At 35.0% G+C, this 15,000-nt stretch overlaps 1 protein-coding gene across 1 annotated transcript in view; it reads right to left on the reverse strand.

Moving 5' to 3' along the window:
* LOC125651112 (protocadherin Fat 4-like) overlaps positions 1–15,000 on the reverse strand; it is a 137,079-nt gene that overhangs the window by 82,767 nt on the left and 39,312 nt on the right. Inside the window, exons 10-13 of the mRNA XM_048879703.2 lie at positions 10,458–10,584; positions 10,241–10,362; positions 7,138–7,299; positions 309–479 (exon numbers count right to left, since the gene is read on the reverse strand). Coding sequence (XP_048735660.2) covers positions 309–479; positions 7,138–7,299; positions 10,241–10,362; positions 10,458–10,584 — 582 coding nt within the window. The remainder of the gene's footprint in view (positions 1–308; positions 480–7,137; positions 7,300–10,240; positions 10,363–10,457; positions 10,585–15,000) is intronic.

The raw sequence follows: 15,000 nt of genomic DNA on the forward strand, positions 1-15,000 counted from the left end.
AAAACACTGCCAATATTTTAGTCTGAAGTACTGGTACTTTTTTGTAATATCTTTATCATGCTTATATGTTAACACATTTAAATTACCTGTTTCATAAAACGAAAATCCAGATTACAGTAATTTCTGAAATTATTTACCACATTATCATTGTTCAAGGTGAAAAAAGGGATTTATATAGAAAACTCAAAGACACAATGCTGGGAAAGAATGACACTCTGTGAATCTAAATCTCATTTAAGCTAAATATGTACTTTAATTTCCAAATCTTTAAATTAGCAGCGAATTCCTTAGTGTAAAATTGTCATCACCATGAGTTGTTTCCCCTTAATGGTAAATTTGCCATCTGCTGAGTCCACCAGAGAGAATCTGTGAGTGTCGTCTGCATCATCATCTGCTGCTGTCAGGTCGGCAATTATGGCTCCATTGCTGTTCTCCGTGGTTGTCACTTCCGTGACCACCTCTCCATTCAATAAGATTTCCTGGAATAGCAAACACATCATTTCAATGATTTGAGGATGCTGAAAACACAGAAACAAAGAAGATTGAATCTTCAATTATCAATTAAAATTTTGCCAAAAATAGCAATTGAATCAACTGCAGAAAGCATAACCCTGACTCATTCATCAATAGGCATTTACCCACACAAGTTCAAAGTTTATCTGTTGGGAATACAACTTCCAAACATATAATTCAACTACAACTAAAGACATTAATCATGTGCTTTAAATGATTGATATATACATATAAAAAAAGGATAGGTTCTATTTCCTGCTATAATGATGAAGTTTGACTGCCCATACTTTTTTATGACTATATATTCACATTGAATATAATTTGTAGTTATCATGTGCACCTTTAAATGGGCACACTGAATTCTGCAATTTACAGACAGTTTGTTCTAGGACTTGTCCTACATTTAGGACCCTAAAATAATCTACAGTTAGTGTGTACATGTTTTCTGTAAACTCTTTAAATGATCAAGCAACAATCTGGTACCTGTAATTTTATAAATTTGATTTCAATGCAAGATAATAAATACTACATACATGTAGTTCATCCATTTTGTTTACCAAGTCCCAAGGAAAGAAAAATTAGTGAAATTTGTAAATCATCACTTAAAGCATCATTTCCTATGTAATAACATAGATCCATTTTGACTGGCTAGCAAAGGACTATATATGATATGGGTCATTTTTGGCCCCCATTCAGAAAATGTCTATATTTACCATGGTGACGGTTTAGGTACCCAAGTTACTAAAAAAAATATTTGGATTTGTTCAACCATCGCGTTCCTATGGAAACAAGCTTTTACAAATCAATGTTTACGTTACTGTTGCTGTATATTGCATAATACTTCGATTTTGAAAATCACATAAAGTCCAATAGATAAGTACACAAATGTTGCCATTGTGATTTGTAACATGTACATGACGACTCTTACACAAAATAATATATTGGTAAGTTTACAAGATATGCATAGTAATATTCTAAAACATTTCAATTAATGGCCTACATTTTTCACAATGCTGTGCAAATTATCCCCCCCCCCCCCCCTCGATTACAGAGGGCACGCAGCAATTATTGCGGTCCTCAAATGATGGTGTACTCATATAAGGATTAAACAAAAAATTTACAATTTCTGATTGCAATCAATTGCCACGTAAGGAATTTTTATAAGAATTAAGTGTAATCACTTAAAAATATCATAACTTAACAAAATATTTTAGTCAATGATTACATTTATACGTGTCCCTTGTGTGGTTTTACTCGCAAGCAATGTATGGTTATGATGTAACAAAGTATGTAAATAGTAACTAGTCCATCTGAATCAGGATGTCTTTAGTATAGCAGCAATTCTTCATTATTAATTTTCATCAATATTTACAACAACCAAAACACAATATGATATGCCTGAAAACACTTGTGCAATCAATGCATACATGCACATTATTAATTTGTCATTTCACACTGGACAAAACTACTTGTTGCTAAATGTACACCAGGTGTTAATAAACAGAACATGTTAATTATCTCAAACTGGTTATCTCTAGTGTAATATTTCTGTTGAAATTTTTTTCACATGATTCAATCTTTTGAAAGATATATTTTGTGTAAATCAACTTAGAACTTTTCTTGCACTCTAATTACTCAAATGAGCAAAAAAATAATGAAGATTAATTGAATTCAATGTCAAATAATCCAGCTTAATTGACCGCCTTGGTGGCTTTACAATGTCACATTTGTTTTATGACTTATTCGTATAACACACAACCAAGTACGACTTAACAGAACAGCTCAGTACCTACCTCTTCCGTTTCCACCTACGAGCAGACTGGTCATGTTTTTTTTTTTTGAGTAATTAGAGTGCAAGAATTCAAAAGTTCATCTTAGAATTGGGGGGGGGGGGGGGGGGGGGGGGGGGGGGGTTGCTGGTTATAAACCATCACAATAATTCAGTAAAAAGTAAAAAATGTCAACTTATTCAGATACGATGGAACACACCTTTTGGATAAGGGCAACGAAATTTTTATAAACAATATTGGGGTAGCTTTTCACATCTTCATCAACAAACTGGGCAATTGTTACCCTCTACCTGTTTAACTGGGTCTGGCTATATTTAGATGAGGGGTGGGGAGTGCTAGCTGGTTTACTAAGGTTAATGGAGGAAAATCATCGATGTTTGTGGCAAGTCTGGGGGGGATACAATACAGGATAGTGTCTGTCCGATCTGGCCTATTGTTCCCAGCCCATCTGTCATACAAAGACAGAGGGACTAATGTGGCTCATATGAGCAAGTACTGGCTCATATGAAGTAGTAAGATGTGTATATGGTGGCTCAGGTGAAAAAGTTTTGATTCAAGTTAATTGGGGCACACAGGACTGCAGTCTTGGTGTCCTCTCCACCTCCTTAACTGGGAGGGGAGACCCCAGTTCCGGAATATCAGGGGGAGGTACTGGTATGACTCACTGGGGGGCAATTTGGTGGAACAGGGTAAAGCAGATCGGGCGGGCCCCTTTTCGGTCCCTTGATGTCGCAGTCTGGGATGTCGGCTCTTGTGCTCACACGAGGCCACCGGTTTGCCCTAATACCTATGGTCGGTAATCCGGATATCCCTCTAGACCTGCAATTTTTTATTCATTTAACATGCGGTCGGTAGCTGCCAATTCATTCTGTGTGTACTATGTCCATTTCAGTTCTAATTGTATCATGGTTATGAAATCTGTCTGTTTACACTAATAAATAAAGTAAACTCAGTATGTGTTCTCTATATTCAGCTAAAAGGCCAATGGGCCAAGAGTGGGCACCCAATATGGTTTGATATTTGTCTAACACCAGAGTGTTCAATTAATGGGTCTGCTCCCTCTTAATATTACATGCAACGTTAAGTTACTTTTACATGCAGAGGTTGATCTATAGATAGTGCGGAGTGGAAAAGTAGAATTTAATCATTTAATCAATGAATGGAAAGATCAACCCTTGCTGCTTTCTCGAGCTTTGTTAATTTCTAACCCCCCCCCCCCCCCCACCCCCCACTATGCTACGTGCTGGCTTATATCACATGCTTTCATTGTGCTTTTAATTCTAGGTGTCTGTTGTTTTTAAAACAGATTACTACTGAAATTCTTGGTGTTAATGGTAAGTGCGCCCTCAACTTCTGGTGTAAGGGGAGTAACTGCAAAAATGTAGGCCACTGAATTGGTGAAGGCATTTGAGTGATTTTAATAACGGATATGCGAGAGATATTTTCCATTACTTCCCTAATTCATATTTCCTCTAGATGATTATGCAGGGATTTTTTCAGGGTCTGTAGAGGGCCGATATTCAGCCCCATTCCCAATGCTGAAAAGCAGGTGTTTTTCCTAAAATGATGCTTAAAACTTCCCAAATGATGGATGCTTTGATGAGAATATGCCACGAAGGGCCATCCAACCTCAGTGCCATTCTGTTGCAAAAAAAAAATTGTGACAGTTTTTTCTCTGCCAAAGACTTTAAATTAAAGCTTGTTTAAACCACATTGATAATTAAATATCAAATGGTTAACTTTTTGCTCGTTTTTCTTATCTATTTGTATAAAACAATTTTCCCAATTTCAATCAAATATTGCTATTTTTCCCAAACTTGAAGGCCCTAGCTGGCCCCTGGATTCAAGGGGTAAAAAAATCCCTGTTCGCAGCTATGTTAAGGCTTCCCGGAGTTTGAAATGCATTCAAAACATACATTGGATTGCGAGGTCGGTTTTTGGTTTTCACTTGTAATTCATATACTTAGGTACAGACAATTTGTATAGAAGGTTCTCTCGGCTATATATTAGCATATCTGTTATGATATCACATGACTTCGTTGATCACGTGACGGTCATTTATAATTGTTTGAACTGTTTCACATAAATCGCTTCAGTGCAGCTCATTTAACAATTATTTTAAACTTTTTGTTTGATAAATGAACTCACCGTACCCTTGTGTATCTGAAATGTGCTTGGGAAAAATGGTAGTATTACCTGCGTACAAAATACACGTATTTCATGAAGAGTTCAACTTACCGACACACTTACCTACACATTTGATGGTAATCTGTATTCAAACAAAGCCATCAAACATTTAACCAAGCAAGACTCGGGTAGAGAACAAACTCCTCTTACGATTTCCGTAACAGATCTCAAATGAATCCTCATAAATTACCTGTGCTAGACTCTTTTATAAACACATCATAAAATTACCTCTTATCACTGGTATAAAACATTTCAAAAGTATATTTTTCGAAAGCAGTGTAAACACGCTGAATTTCAATCAAGGGTAATTAAACAAACTATTTTAAAATATTCGGACATATAAGATATTAAAATACAATTCAGACACGTGAATTTTGCTACAGTGTTCTGACATCTTATAGGCAGTTTGAAATAAGGTCTAAAGTTTTGGACACTCTCTCCCCGTCATAACAGCTCAAGTTTGCAGTGACTTGACGTCATTTTCCATTATGACGTCATATATTGGTAGTTCAGAGAAGTAGAGGCATAAAGTGCCCTGTGATATTCTATAAGGGATTCCTTAACCTACCCGCGTTATGAAACGTTAGAGTTCTGGTAATCAGACATACAGGAATGAATACAGTCTATACATCTAATGTCTAAGCATTTAACTGAATTTAACTCTCAATATTTAAGAAAAAAACTGAATTATTGTGCAGATTTAATAGTACTTGTAAATAGTTATAATATCTGCAAATATTAGTCTGATGAGCTTTAACAAATCAGCGCTAAATCACTCATTCAATGCCCGACTTCCATCATGTTCTTTCAATTATGGATATACATTATCTGTTAATTTGCAAATATATCACAAAGAAACCATGTATTGCAATAATATACTTTCAATTAAAGATAATCTATCAAAAATTACTATTTTAAAATTATTGATAAATGTTGTTTAATGTTCCTTAATTCTAATATACAATTCTACTTATCATTAATGTCTAAGCATAAAAAAATATTAATTGAATAGCAGCTATAATAATGTATTTTCTATAGGTACGGCGTTCCATACTAGACTAGTGCTTTTGTATATAAATGACAAGTGACATCACATAGTTTTGAGAAACTAAGAGATTTCAATAGTTTGCACAAATTACACCGGCATACTATTAAAGTGTCAATTTTAGAGAATTTGTAAAGATGATTTACAATGAATTTAGTGAGTACAACATACATACAAGTGCATACAGTTCTAGTAGTAGCTAGGCTGTACATTGAACGATGATACAACATATGTATAAACGTTTACATAAAATCTGTTATCATGCACAGCTTATATGTATACATTTTCATTTTAATGCCTTGTTGAATATTTTCTATTCAATCATCGATATATTGAAGTAATTGTAATCTTAAATGTACATGTAATAGGCTTAATAAATTGATCTACACCTTGCAGCCGGCAAGAAATTTTTTTTCTTCGCATACTGAAAGCAACCAATCAATCAGGTCTAGGGGTTTCTCTATTTCATTTATTCGGCTTCAAAAAATCGTTGACATAATGTAAAACAAATCATAATTATAGTGGTTTTTAAAAAAATATATTTTCACAATGGAGTTCTTGATACAGCAACATTTATCAACATAAACATAATGAGCAGTGTACGGCATACATTATACAAAGGTACGAGTCAACAAGAAAGTTATGGGGGGAAAAATTGTGTTTCTCGATAGGTTTTTACACTGGTTATGTATCTGCAATTTTTTAAACTAGAGATGGTTTTTATGAAAAACAAATGCCTCCCCAGCTCCCCAAATTGGAAGTGATCCAAATGAAACCTCCTCCCCTTAATGCACTGCATGGTATGAAGGAGGAAGCATGAGCAGGAATTTAGACATTATGAACTATGATAAGACACATAGAAGTGTTCACAAACTATTTTACACCCTCCATCCCTCTTAGATCCACAATAACTTAAGAAAATAATTGGATCCTCCTGTCCCAACAATATGCACATCTACATATGGCAATGAAGCATTCTACAAAGTTTCAAATCTATCAGATAACCCATATAGGAGAAGTGTTCCCAAGCCATTTTACATCCTCCACCCCTCTTGGATCCACTATAACTTTTAGGAAAATAATTGGATCCTCCTGTATCACCAATATGCACATCTAAATATGGCAATGAAGCATTGTACAAAGTTTCAAATCTATCAGAAAAGCCATATATATAGAAGTGTTGACAAGATTTTGCGACAGATGGACGGACATTGAGAAAGAACAAAAACAATGTCTTGCCCTGAAAGATGTCAAAATTACGTTTTTTGGGGCACTTCTCTGTGCATGGTGACTGAAATGACCTCTTTACACTAAAAGCACAAAATATCTTTTTTCGAAATCAAAAGAAAATAAGATATTATAAATGTGATTATGAACTCATATGAATTTTACCAACTTTTATTAACGATTAAATTTTGGCTATGAAGGCGGCTTACAAGCAAGCATACCATATATAGTCCTTGAAGAATAATTTGAGAACATCTTGTACTAAACTTATTAAGACCTAAATCAAATTACAGACAATATTCAATAAATCCTAAAAAGTGTAAACAACTAAACAAAATTAAATTGCCCACATCCATACTTAAAGGAACCACTTACTGAAGGCGCATCATTGACATCCAAAATTTCCATGTTGAACTCCGCTGTTGTCTGCAGACCTTGGCTGTCCAAGACAGAAATTGATGTATTGACCACTCCCTCTTTCTCATGGTCAAATGACCCCAGCATCACCAGGGTACCAAGGCAGTATGTGTTTATCCCCTACAATCAATCAGTGTAATAGCTAGTGCAGCAGGAAGGGAGAAAATGCAATGGAGCAGACTGGGAGTCTAGTCAGGTGCTCTACCAACTGAGCTATACGGCCACCGGTGATGAAACCTGTCTGACCGCCACATTCCTCCCTCCATAAATGTTTTCACACCTTGAAAACATCAACCCAGGATGTTCATCCCCAGGCAGGCATTTTTATCAGCCATTTCCAGAGGCTGGTCAACAGAAACAAATGAAACATAGAAAATGCAATGGGCCAGACCTGAATTCAAACTGGCCCCCTGAATTTTTAGTCAGGTGCTCTACCAACTGAGACGTCTGGCCACGAAAATACTACTGTAGATTCCATAAATATATGCGACAAATTTTTTTATCACATAATTTTGCAAGAAGCATCATGTGCAAAATAAAATTATTTGCTTTTATCTTTATATTGATAAAATACATGTAAAAACTCTTGATCAACATGAGACCAATTGCAAATTCATGTTATCGCAATTTGACATCTATACGATTGCGAGATTAAGTACTTGCATGAAATAAGGAATCTACAGTGGATTAACAAGTCCGTAATTGGTGAAATTCAAACTGCTAGATTGTAAAATTATAAGAGCTTTACTTTGAGAGACTCAAATCTATATAAATTAGTGATAAATAAATGAAGGTAAGAATTTTGATATCACAAGTTAGGATTCTCGCAAATATCACTTATTCTCGATATGAGTCTACAGAATGTAAATGCACTGGGAAAATCACACATTGATACATGTACATGATATCTATCCATCATATTTGTCCTGTAAAATTTTGCCTCTTTAAGAAGTAAGCAGAGGCTTAAAATGAACACCCTGCATGCAGTGTCACCAGTACAACACACTTAAACGACACATCTCATGTTTCCAACGTATACAAAATTGTATGCATTTTGTCTTTCTATTACTTATAAAAATCAATTCTAATAGTTAGTTCACCGAAATAAACCAATAATTAGCCACAATACGGATTTAAATCTAAGCCCCAATTTCAAAAAGTCTTGTTAATTAGTTAGGTAGTCATGTGGTACTGTGACGTCACATGCGCCCTTCTTCGATCAACTGATTGTGAAAGTAGCGTGTGATATTATCCAAAATTCAGCTTTTGGGGGTCTAATTTATTCATCGTGGACAATTAACATTTAAATCAATGTTGACAAATTTCCCAAATCTTATGTGTTTTAGCCACCAGTGCATACAAATAGCGATGTAAATACCCAAATATAGTGAGGAAAGCGAGTATGAAATCGGCAATATTGCAAGTAAATAATGTTTATATGGGTCGCTGTCTACACATTACTTGGTGATGTTATTCCTTTATACATCTGTAATTAGCGCTGTTTTCTATAATAAACAGTGCAGTTATTTATTTTTGGATTAGACAAATTATGATACGTTACATTGTTAACAACTAGGTCTAGCTACTGTCACGGTTCTCTGCATCAGAAAGAAAGAAAACAGCACAAATCAATAAAAATAATCAAATTTAAAGTGGAAATCACAATATTTTATTTTGGTAAAACAATCTTATTATTTTTGAATTGTGATCTGCACATCGTTAGGAAGTGGGAGCACAGCGTTATACAGTGACGGCACTCAAGATGTTACGAGTTCAATATCTTATTATTTATAATTAAAAGCTCAATTATTTTGTATCTTTAAACTTTTTGTAAATCTATCAAATGGTAGAAACTGGAGGCACAAGTTATATGTTGTTACAAGGTGAAGGTCAGTTGTTCCGAGTGTGTATTGAATTTGAAGACCAGAACAGAATGCATATAATTATGCTGTAGGCCTAGCAGTGCTCAACTTCAATATATCCATTTTCTCGCAGTTTATCTGGATCTCTGTCCAAGCGGGTGGTTTTTTTAAAAGGTAAAGTTCTTGCTCCAACAAAGAATTATCTACGTCTTTTTTCTCATACCTTCCTTCGAAAAATTGAAAAATACTCCGTCTAAATCCTTTCTACTGACAACTAGTACACCCTTTAACGGCAGAAAACACCTTAATGCAATGCTATTTACAAGCAGTTAAAATGATAATTGGTGTTTTGTCAATTAAATCTAATCTGTTTATGAAATGGCTGATAGATGATTTCAAACCCGAGGGTGCATTTGACGTCACATATAATGGCGCATAAAATAGCGAAAGTATAAATATGCATATTGCAAGATTTTAATTTCATCGCTTTCAAACTAAAAAACTGTGCAAAATATATCATTAAAAACACATTTAAAGTAGTTTTAGGCATGGAAAGAATTAATTTTGCTGAAAAAATGATAGAGTTTAGAAATATGCATTGTGTCCTTTAATTAAGGAAAAATCTTAATTTTAGGGTATATCATGGGATATAACCTGGTTTAGGGCAGTTTACATTTTATAATCTGCCAAACTGATCATAACATTCATACACTGACACAAACCAGGTTTTTATTCCAGAATATGAAAACAATTAAAATCAATCCTTGTAATTACTACAAGTCTTCATTTATGAAAAGAATATAAAAATCACTTGCAGCATGCAAGGATTCACTTAGTACTGACAAAGTGTTGAGCTGTGAAGGCAGCCATCTTAGTTCTATAACTAAAACCATATAATTTACTTATCAAATTTGATGGAGTCATTACAGAAAATATGTGATGGCTATGCATGTAATGTTTACTTTGCTGCCCTTAAAAGATTAACTTTAAAATACTCTGACAGAAAATACGTGAAATGACAATTCAAACAGTCTTTGAATACCAGAAAATGTAATTTCAAGTTATCCAAAATATATTAAACTATTTTTTTTTCAGTGTGCTCAGCCAATCAAATTAAAATTACAAGTAAAATTAAATTATATGTGGATAAATTTAAAAGTGATTCAACTTTTCTTGAAGGATACTGATATTAAACTGACCTGAACTTGAGAGCACATGGTATTCATTATCACCAACCGGCCTCCAAGATCATCCGTCAATTTTATCTGTAGATTATCTCCCCTGTCCTGGTCTTTGACAACTATGGTTCCAACAATTGCAGCTGTTCACAATAAAATAATCAAGCTATTTCATCCCAGTTACATGTTTCCAATAGAAATAAAGTAATATTTCTTAATGCAAGCATATGTAGAATACCTTGGATATTTTCTTTCACCTTAGGCTCATCTTCAGGGAACCTAATTGGTGCATTTAATGAGGTCAAATGAAGATCATAAGGAGGCTCATTCACATCACCTACTGTAAACATTAAGGTGGACACTACCTGAAATTCATTGACAGTAAACACCTTAAAGCCAAAGTCACAGGTATATTTTATATAAGTCACATTCGTTCTGACATAATGAAAACATGAGAAATATCCTTAAAACATTTCATTATGATTGGATGCTAATCAAAAATTTACTAAACAAAGAGCATTAATTAATGTCAGACGACAACAGAAATCACCCCTGGCATTTTGATTTGAAGAAGAGTACTAATGCATATGTAAGATAATACAAGAGGCCACCTGGATAACTTAAACGATGAGGTTCATTTGATTAAGTGGAATGAAATCACACTTTTTAGTTTACAAAAATAAAGTTTATGAATCTGTAATGAGAATAAACCACATAAGTCTGAATCTATAAAAGAAACTACAACCTGGTCACTAACACAGAAAATATAGGTCACATGCAATATCCATATAATTTGCATATGATCAATCAATGCTAAAATCATAAAAGCTAGTTACTGTAGATTCATAAATATACGCAAGGAATTTATCATCGTGTCATTTTCTGAGAGGCATCACTCAAGAAATAAAATTACTTGTTTTTAATTTTCTGGTGCTAAAATAGAATGTACATGATATGAAATGAAAGGTCTTGCCATAAAAAATATATATACAAGATATGAAAGATCTACCTTAAATAGTTATGGACATATTGTGTAGGTAAGAGTTTTATTAAAAGTAGGTCAAACTTCCAGGTCAAGGTCACAAGATCAGTACACACCATTGTATCACATGAAAGGTCTTTCCTTAGAAATGTATATACAAAATGCTAGCTTAAATATAGTTCAAGAGATATTTTTAGAAATTTTTCCTCTTTCAACATATAACACTTTGATCCCCCATTGTGCCCACACCCTACCCCTGATGACCATGAATTGCACAAACTTGAATCTACTCTATGTCAGGAAACTTTCATATAAACTTGAACTCTTCTGGCCCAGTGGTTCTTGAGGAGAAGATTTTCCCTACAATGTAATTCACATGTAAAACTTTGATCCCCTATTGTGGTACCACCCTACCCCCAAGGGATATGATTTGAACAAACTTGAATTTGTACTACTCAGGAAGCTTTCATGTAAATTTGTACTTTCCTGGCCCAATGGTTCTGGAGAAGATGTTCCCTATATATTTGCATGTAAAAGTTTGATCCCCAATTGAGATGACACCCTCAAAATAAATAAATATTAAACAATTGTTGACTTGTAACGTGTAAGATGCGATGTTGTATGGTACAGCTATGTAAATACTAAGTCTACAAACGGAAATACTGTAGGGATGACCGCGTATAACTTGGGAAACAATGATGCATTTTTATAAAGAGAAATGTAAGATAAGAAATCAAACGATTACACAAATCATGAAGAGTACACACTGAGGTATACATTTCTGAGAAACATAATGTACATCCCCCGAGTTACAAACATATATTATAGTTGAAACTGAGAAATTAACACTGTTGCATGTTTCAATTAACAAGTTTACATGCTTGGATTTTTGAACACGTTTACCCTCCATAATTCCTAAGTATGCATTTAGATTTTAAACATGCAGTATCAGCAATCTTACACATAAATACTATATACTAAGTATGGCCTCACCCTAATACCAAAACCCCTACACCTGAGATCATCAAATTTATAATTTTGATAAAGGAGTACCTGCTCTTTCTAAATATCCATTTAGTTTCAATTAAGTATCAATAGCTTAAATGTTACTTAAGTGTTTTACACATAAACACTATATAGTAAGTTTCGCCCCACCCTGGGGTCAGAACCCCTACCCAGGGGATCATAAAATTTACAATTTTGGTAGAAGCTTCCTTGCTCATCATTACTATATACTCACTTTCTCTGGTAGATGCCCTGGAGGTTTTTATTTTTTACAGTCCCCCCCCCCCAATTAAGGCCCCTTAGGGTGGGAGGAGGGGGTCATGAAATTTATAATTTCCAGTCTCCTTTACCTACAGATGCTACATACCAAATTTGGTCAAGATCGGCCCAGTAATTTCTGGGAAGAAGTTGTTAATGGATGCCGGATGACTCACGTCATACATTTTTGACACATCAAGGTATAAAACTTTTGCCACAACTAGTCTTGTACTTATTTGTAAGTGGGTTGTGCTCAGAGATTGTATCTATTATCTCTGGATGCTGGCAATGTAATTTATTTGAGGGATTTTCCAACTTTCCAACAATGACAGACACAGATTTTCAAGTCTTTCCTCAAGAATTTCTAAATGGAGGTCTTTAATGGCAGCTTCATAAGGACATAAAGGTTTGATTATTTTCTTGTATCTGGGGGTAGGGGGGTGGGTTAGATTCCTCCATAATGAAAACAGACCTATCTTGGGAGGCACTGAGGTTGAATGGTGTCCCATTTAGTTTCCAAATTATCCTCACTTAGTTTGTCCCAAGATTTGAATGAGATCCTTTCTTTTATGAAAATAGCTACTCTTCCCCCTTTCCAGTTTTTACGGGATTTGAACTGTGATGGACGGTATCCATTCAGTGATACTGACTCAATAGGAATATTTTATTCCAGCCATGTTTCTGATATAACAGCAACATCAACACTATTTTGTTTACAGACACACTGTAGTTCCTCGATTTTCAAGTTGATGGATCAAGTGTTCAATAATACAGGGAAATCCCAGGGTGATTGACTTACGACAGATATCAAGTTAAGCTGGTTTACATAGTTGACACATTTTTTATTGCTTTGTAGCGGTCAGCTGGATTAGATTGCCGGTGGCCAGTTAGCTCAGTTGGTGGAGCACCTGACTAGAGATTCAGGGGGCCCTGGTTCGAATCCCGGTCTGGTCTGTTGTATTTTCTCCCTTCCTGTTACATTTGGTGCCGTTACCAGCCCCTGGAACTAACAGGTGAAAATGCCTGCCAGGGGATTAAGATCCTGGGTTGATGTCTTCAGGTATGAAGACATTTATGGAGGGAGGAATGTAGTAGTCAGCCGGGTTTGATCGCCGGTGGCCAGATAGCTCAGTTGGTAGAGCACCTGACTAGAGATTCAGGGGGCATGGGTTCAAATCCCGGTCTGGTCCAATGCATTTTCTCTTTTCCTATTACACTTTTCAACATTCCCTCTCACTGACCTTGACCTGTATAAATACCACCAGTTTCCCTCTGTACACATGCCAGTCCTTGGTGTTGTAAAGTTTGTACCATAGTTTGGCGTGCTTTCTTTTGTTAAAAGTGTGGGTTATCTGTACATAACCCACACTTTTATTCAAACCCCGCCCACATTCTCGAAAAAAAAACCAAACAACATCACTGTCCACTGTATGAAGTTCTTCCAGATCAAAATTGCACATATCAAACACGGATAACTGACTCAGACTAAGTTCTCCAAATACATTATAGATATTCGCACTGAATCTCACTTAAACCTTGATACAAGATAATATCGTCAATGGTCTCGTCCCAAAAGACTTTCTATTTCCATATTCTCCTCAAGTCGAGAAACACGTGTATGTAGAAATACGGGTATCATTTATAGAGAGTTTTATAAAAGACCCTGCAGTCAGGTGATAAGAACGTGTTTGAGAGATAAACTTGTTTAGTGGACAGAGTGAATCAGACTTGTGTTTAATTTTTTTCTCTCTCTTATGTTTCACCATTTTTTAAAATCTATTGTATATACATGTAAATCTTTTTCCAGCCAATTTAGTCAAAATATGTAATAGAATGAAGGATATCAAATAGGATTTTCAAAAGAGTAACCACCATCGTCAGTTGAATATACCGTATTGCTAAATTTTTAAACAGAAAAATGCACGAATATGGGTTCTTTGAATTTTATCTGAATTTTTAAATTTCAATTCTTTAAAGCCAATACTGGTACTAAAAGTCGGAGAATGCGTAAATGTTTAATAAAAATATCCAAACCAACAGTCCAAACATTTATACGCACTTTAAAAACGGCTTTTTAAAAACAATTAATGAACATACATTTTTCGGTGATAGAAAGTCATTATGATAGAAATATATGGTGTACAAAGTGTAATGTAAAGACATAACAATTGGCATCATATTGTAAACAGGCGACCACGCTTCCGGAAGCTATAATAAAAATATAATGAATAATAGTAAACTATGGTACAAGTGACTTACCTCATATAATATTGTTGATTATGATCAGATACCCGATGGGCGTGGTCATAATGAGACTTGGGAGCTCACTCCCTCGTGTCATTATGACCACACCCATCGGGTATCTGCACATAACCAACAATATCATATGGTATAACTACTACATGTTTGACTTCAATGGCTATTGTTCCTTTGTAATACAAGTTGAGCAGGTCTCTCCTCAAGTAAGCCTGTGCAGATTTAATGGTTGACTGGTCGCCAGGTAGAATATTAAGTAGAACACACATTGTTACTAATA

Source organism: Ostrea edulis, chromosome 5 (genome assembly GCF_947568905.1).
Source record: "Ostrea edulis chromosome 5, xbOstEdul1.1, whole genome shotgun sequence".
Taxonomy (NCBI): Eukaryota; Metazoa; Mollusca; class Bivalvia; order Ostreida; family Ostreidae; genus Ostrea; species Ostrea edulis.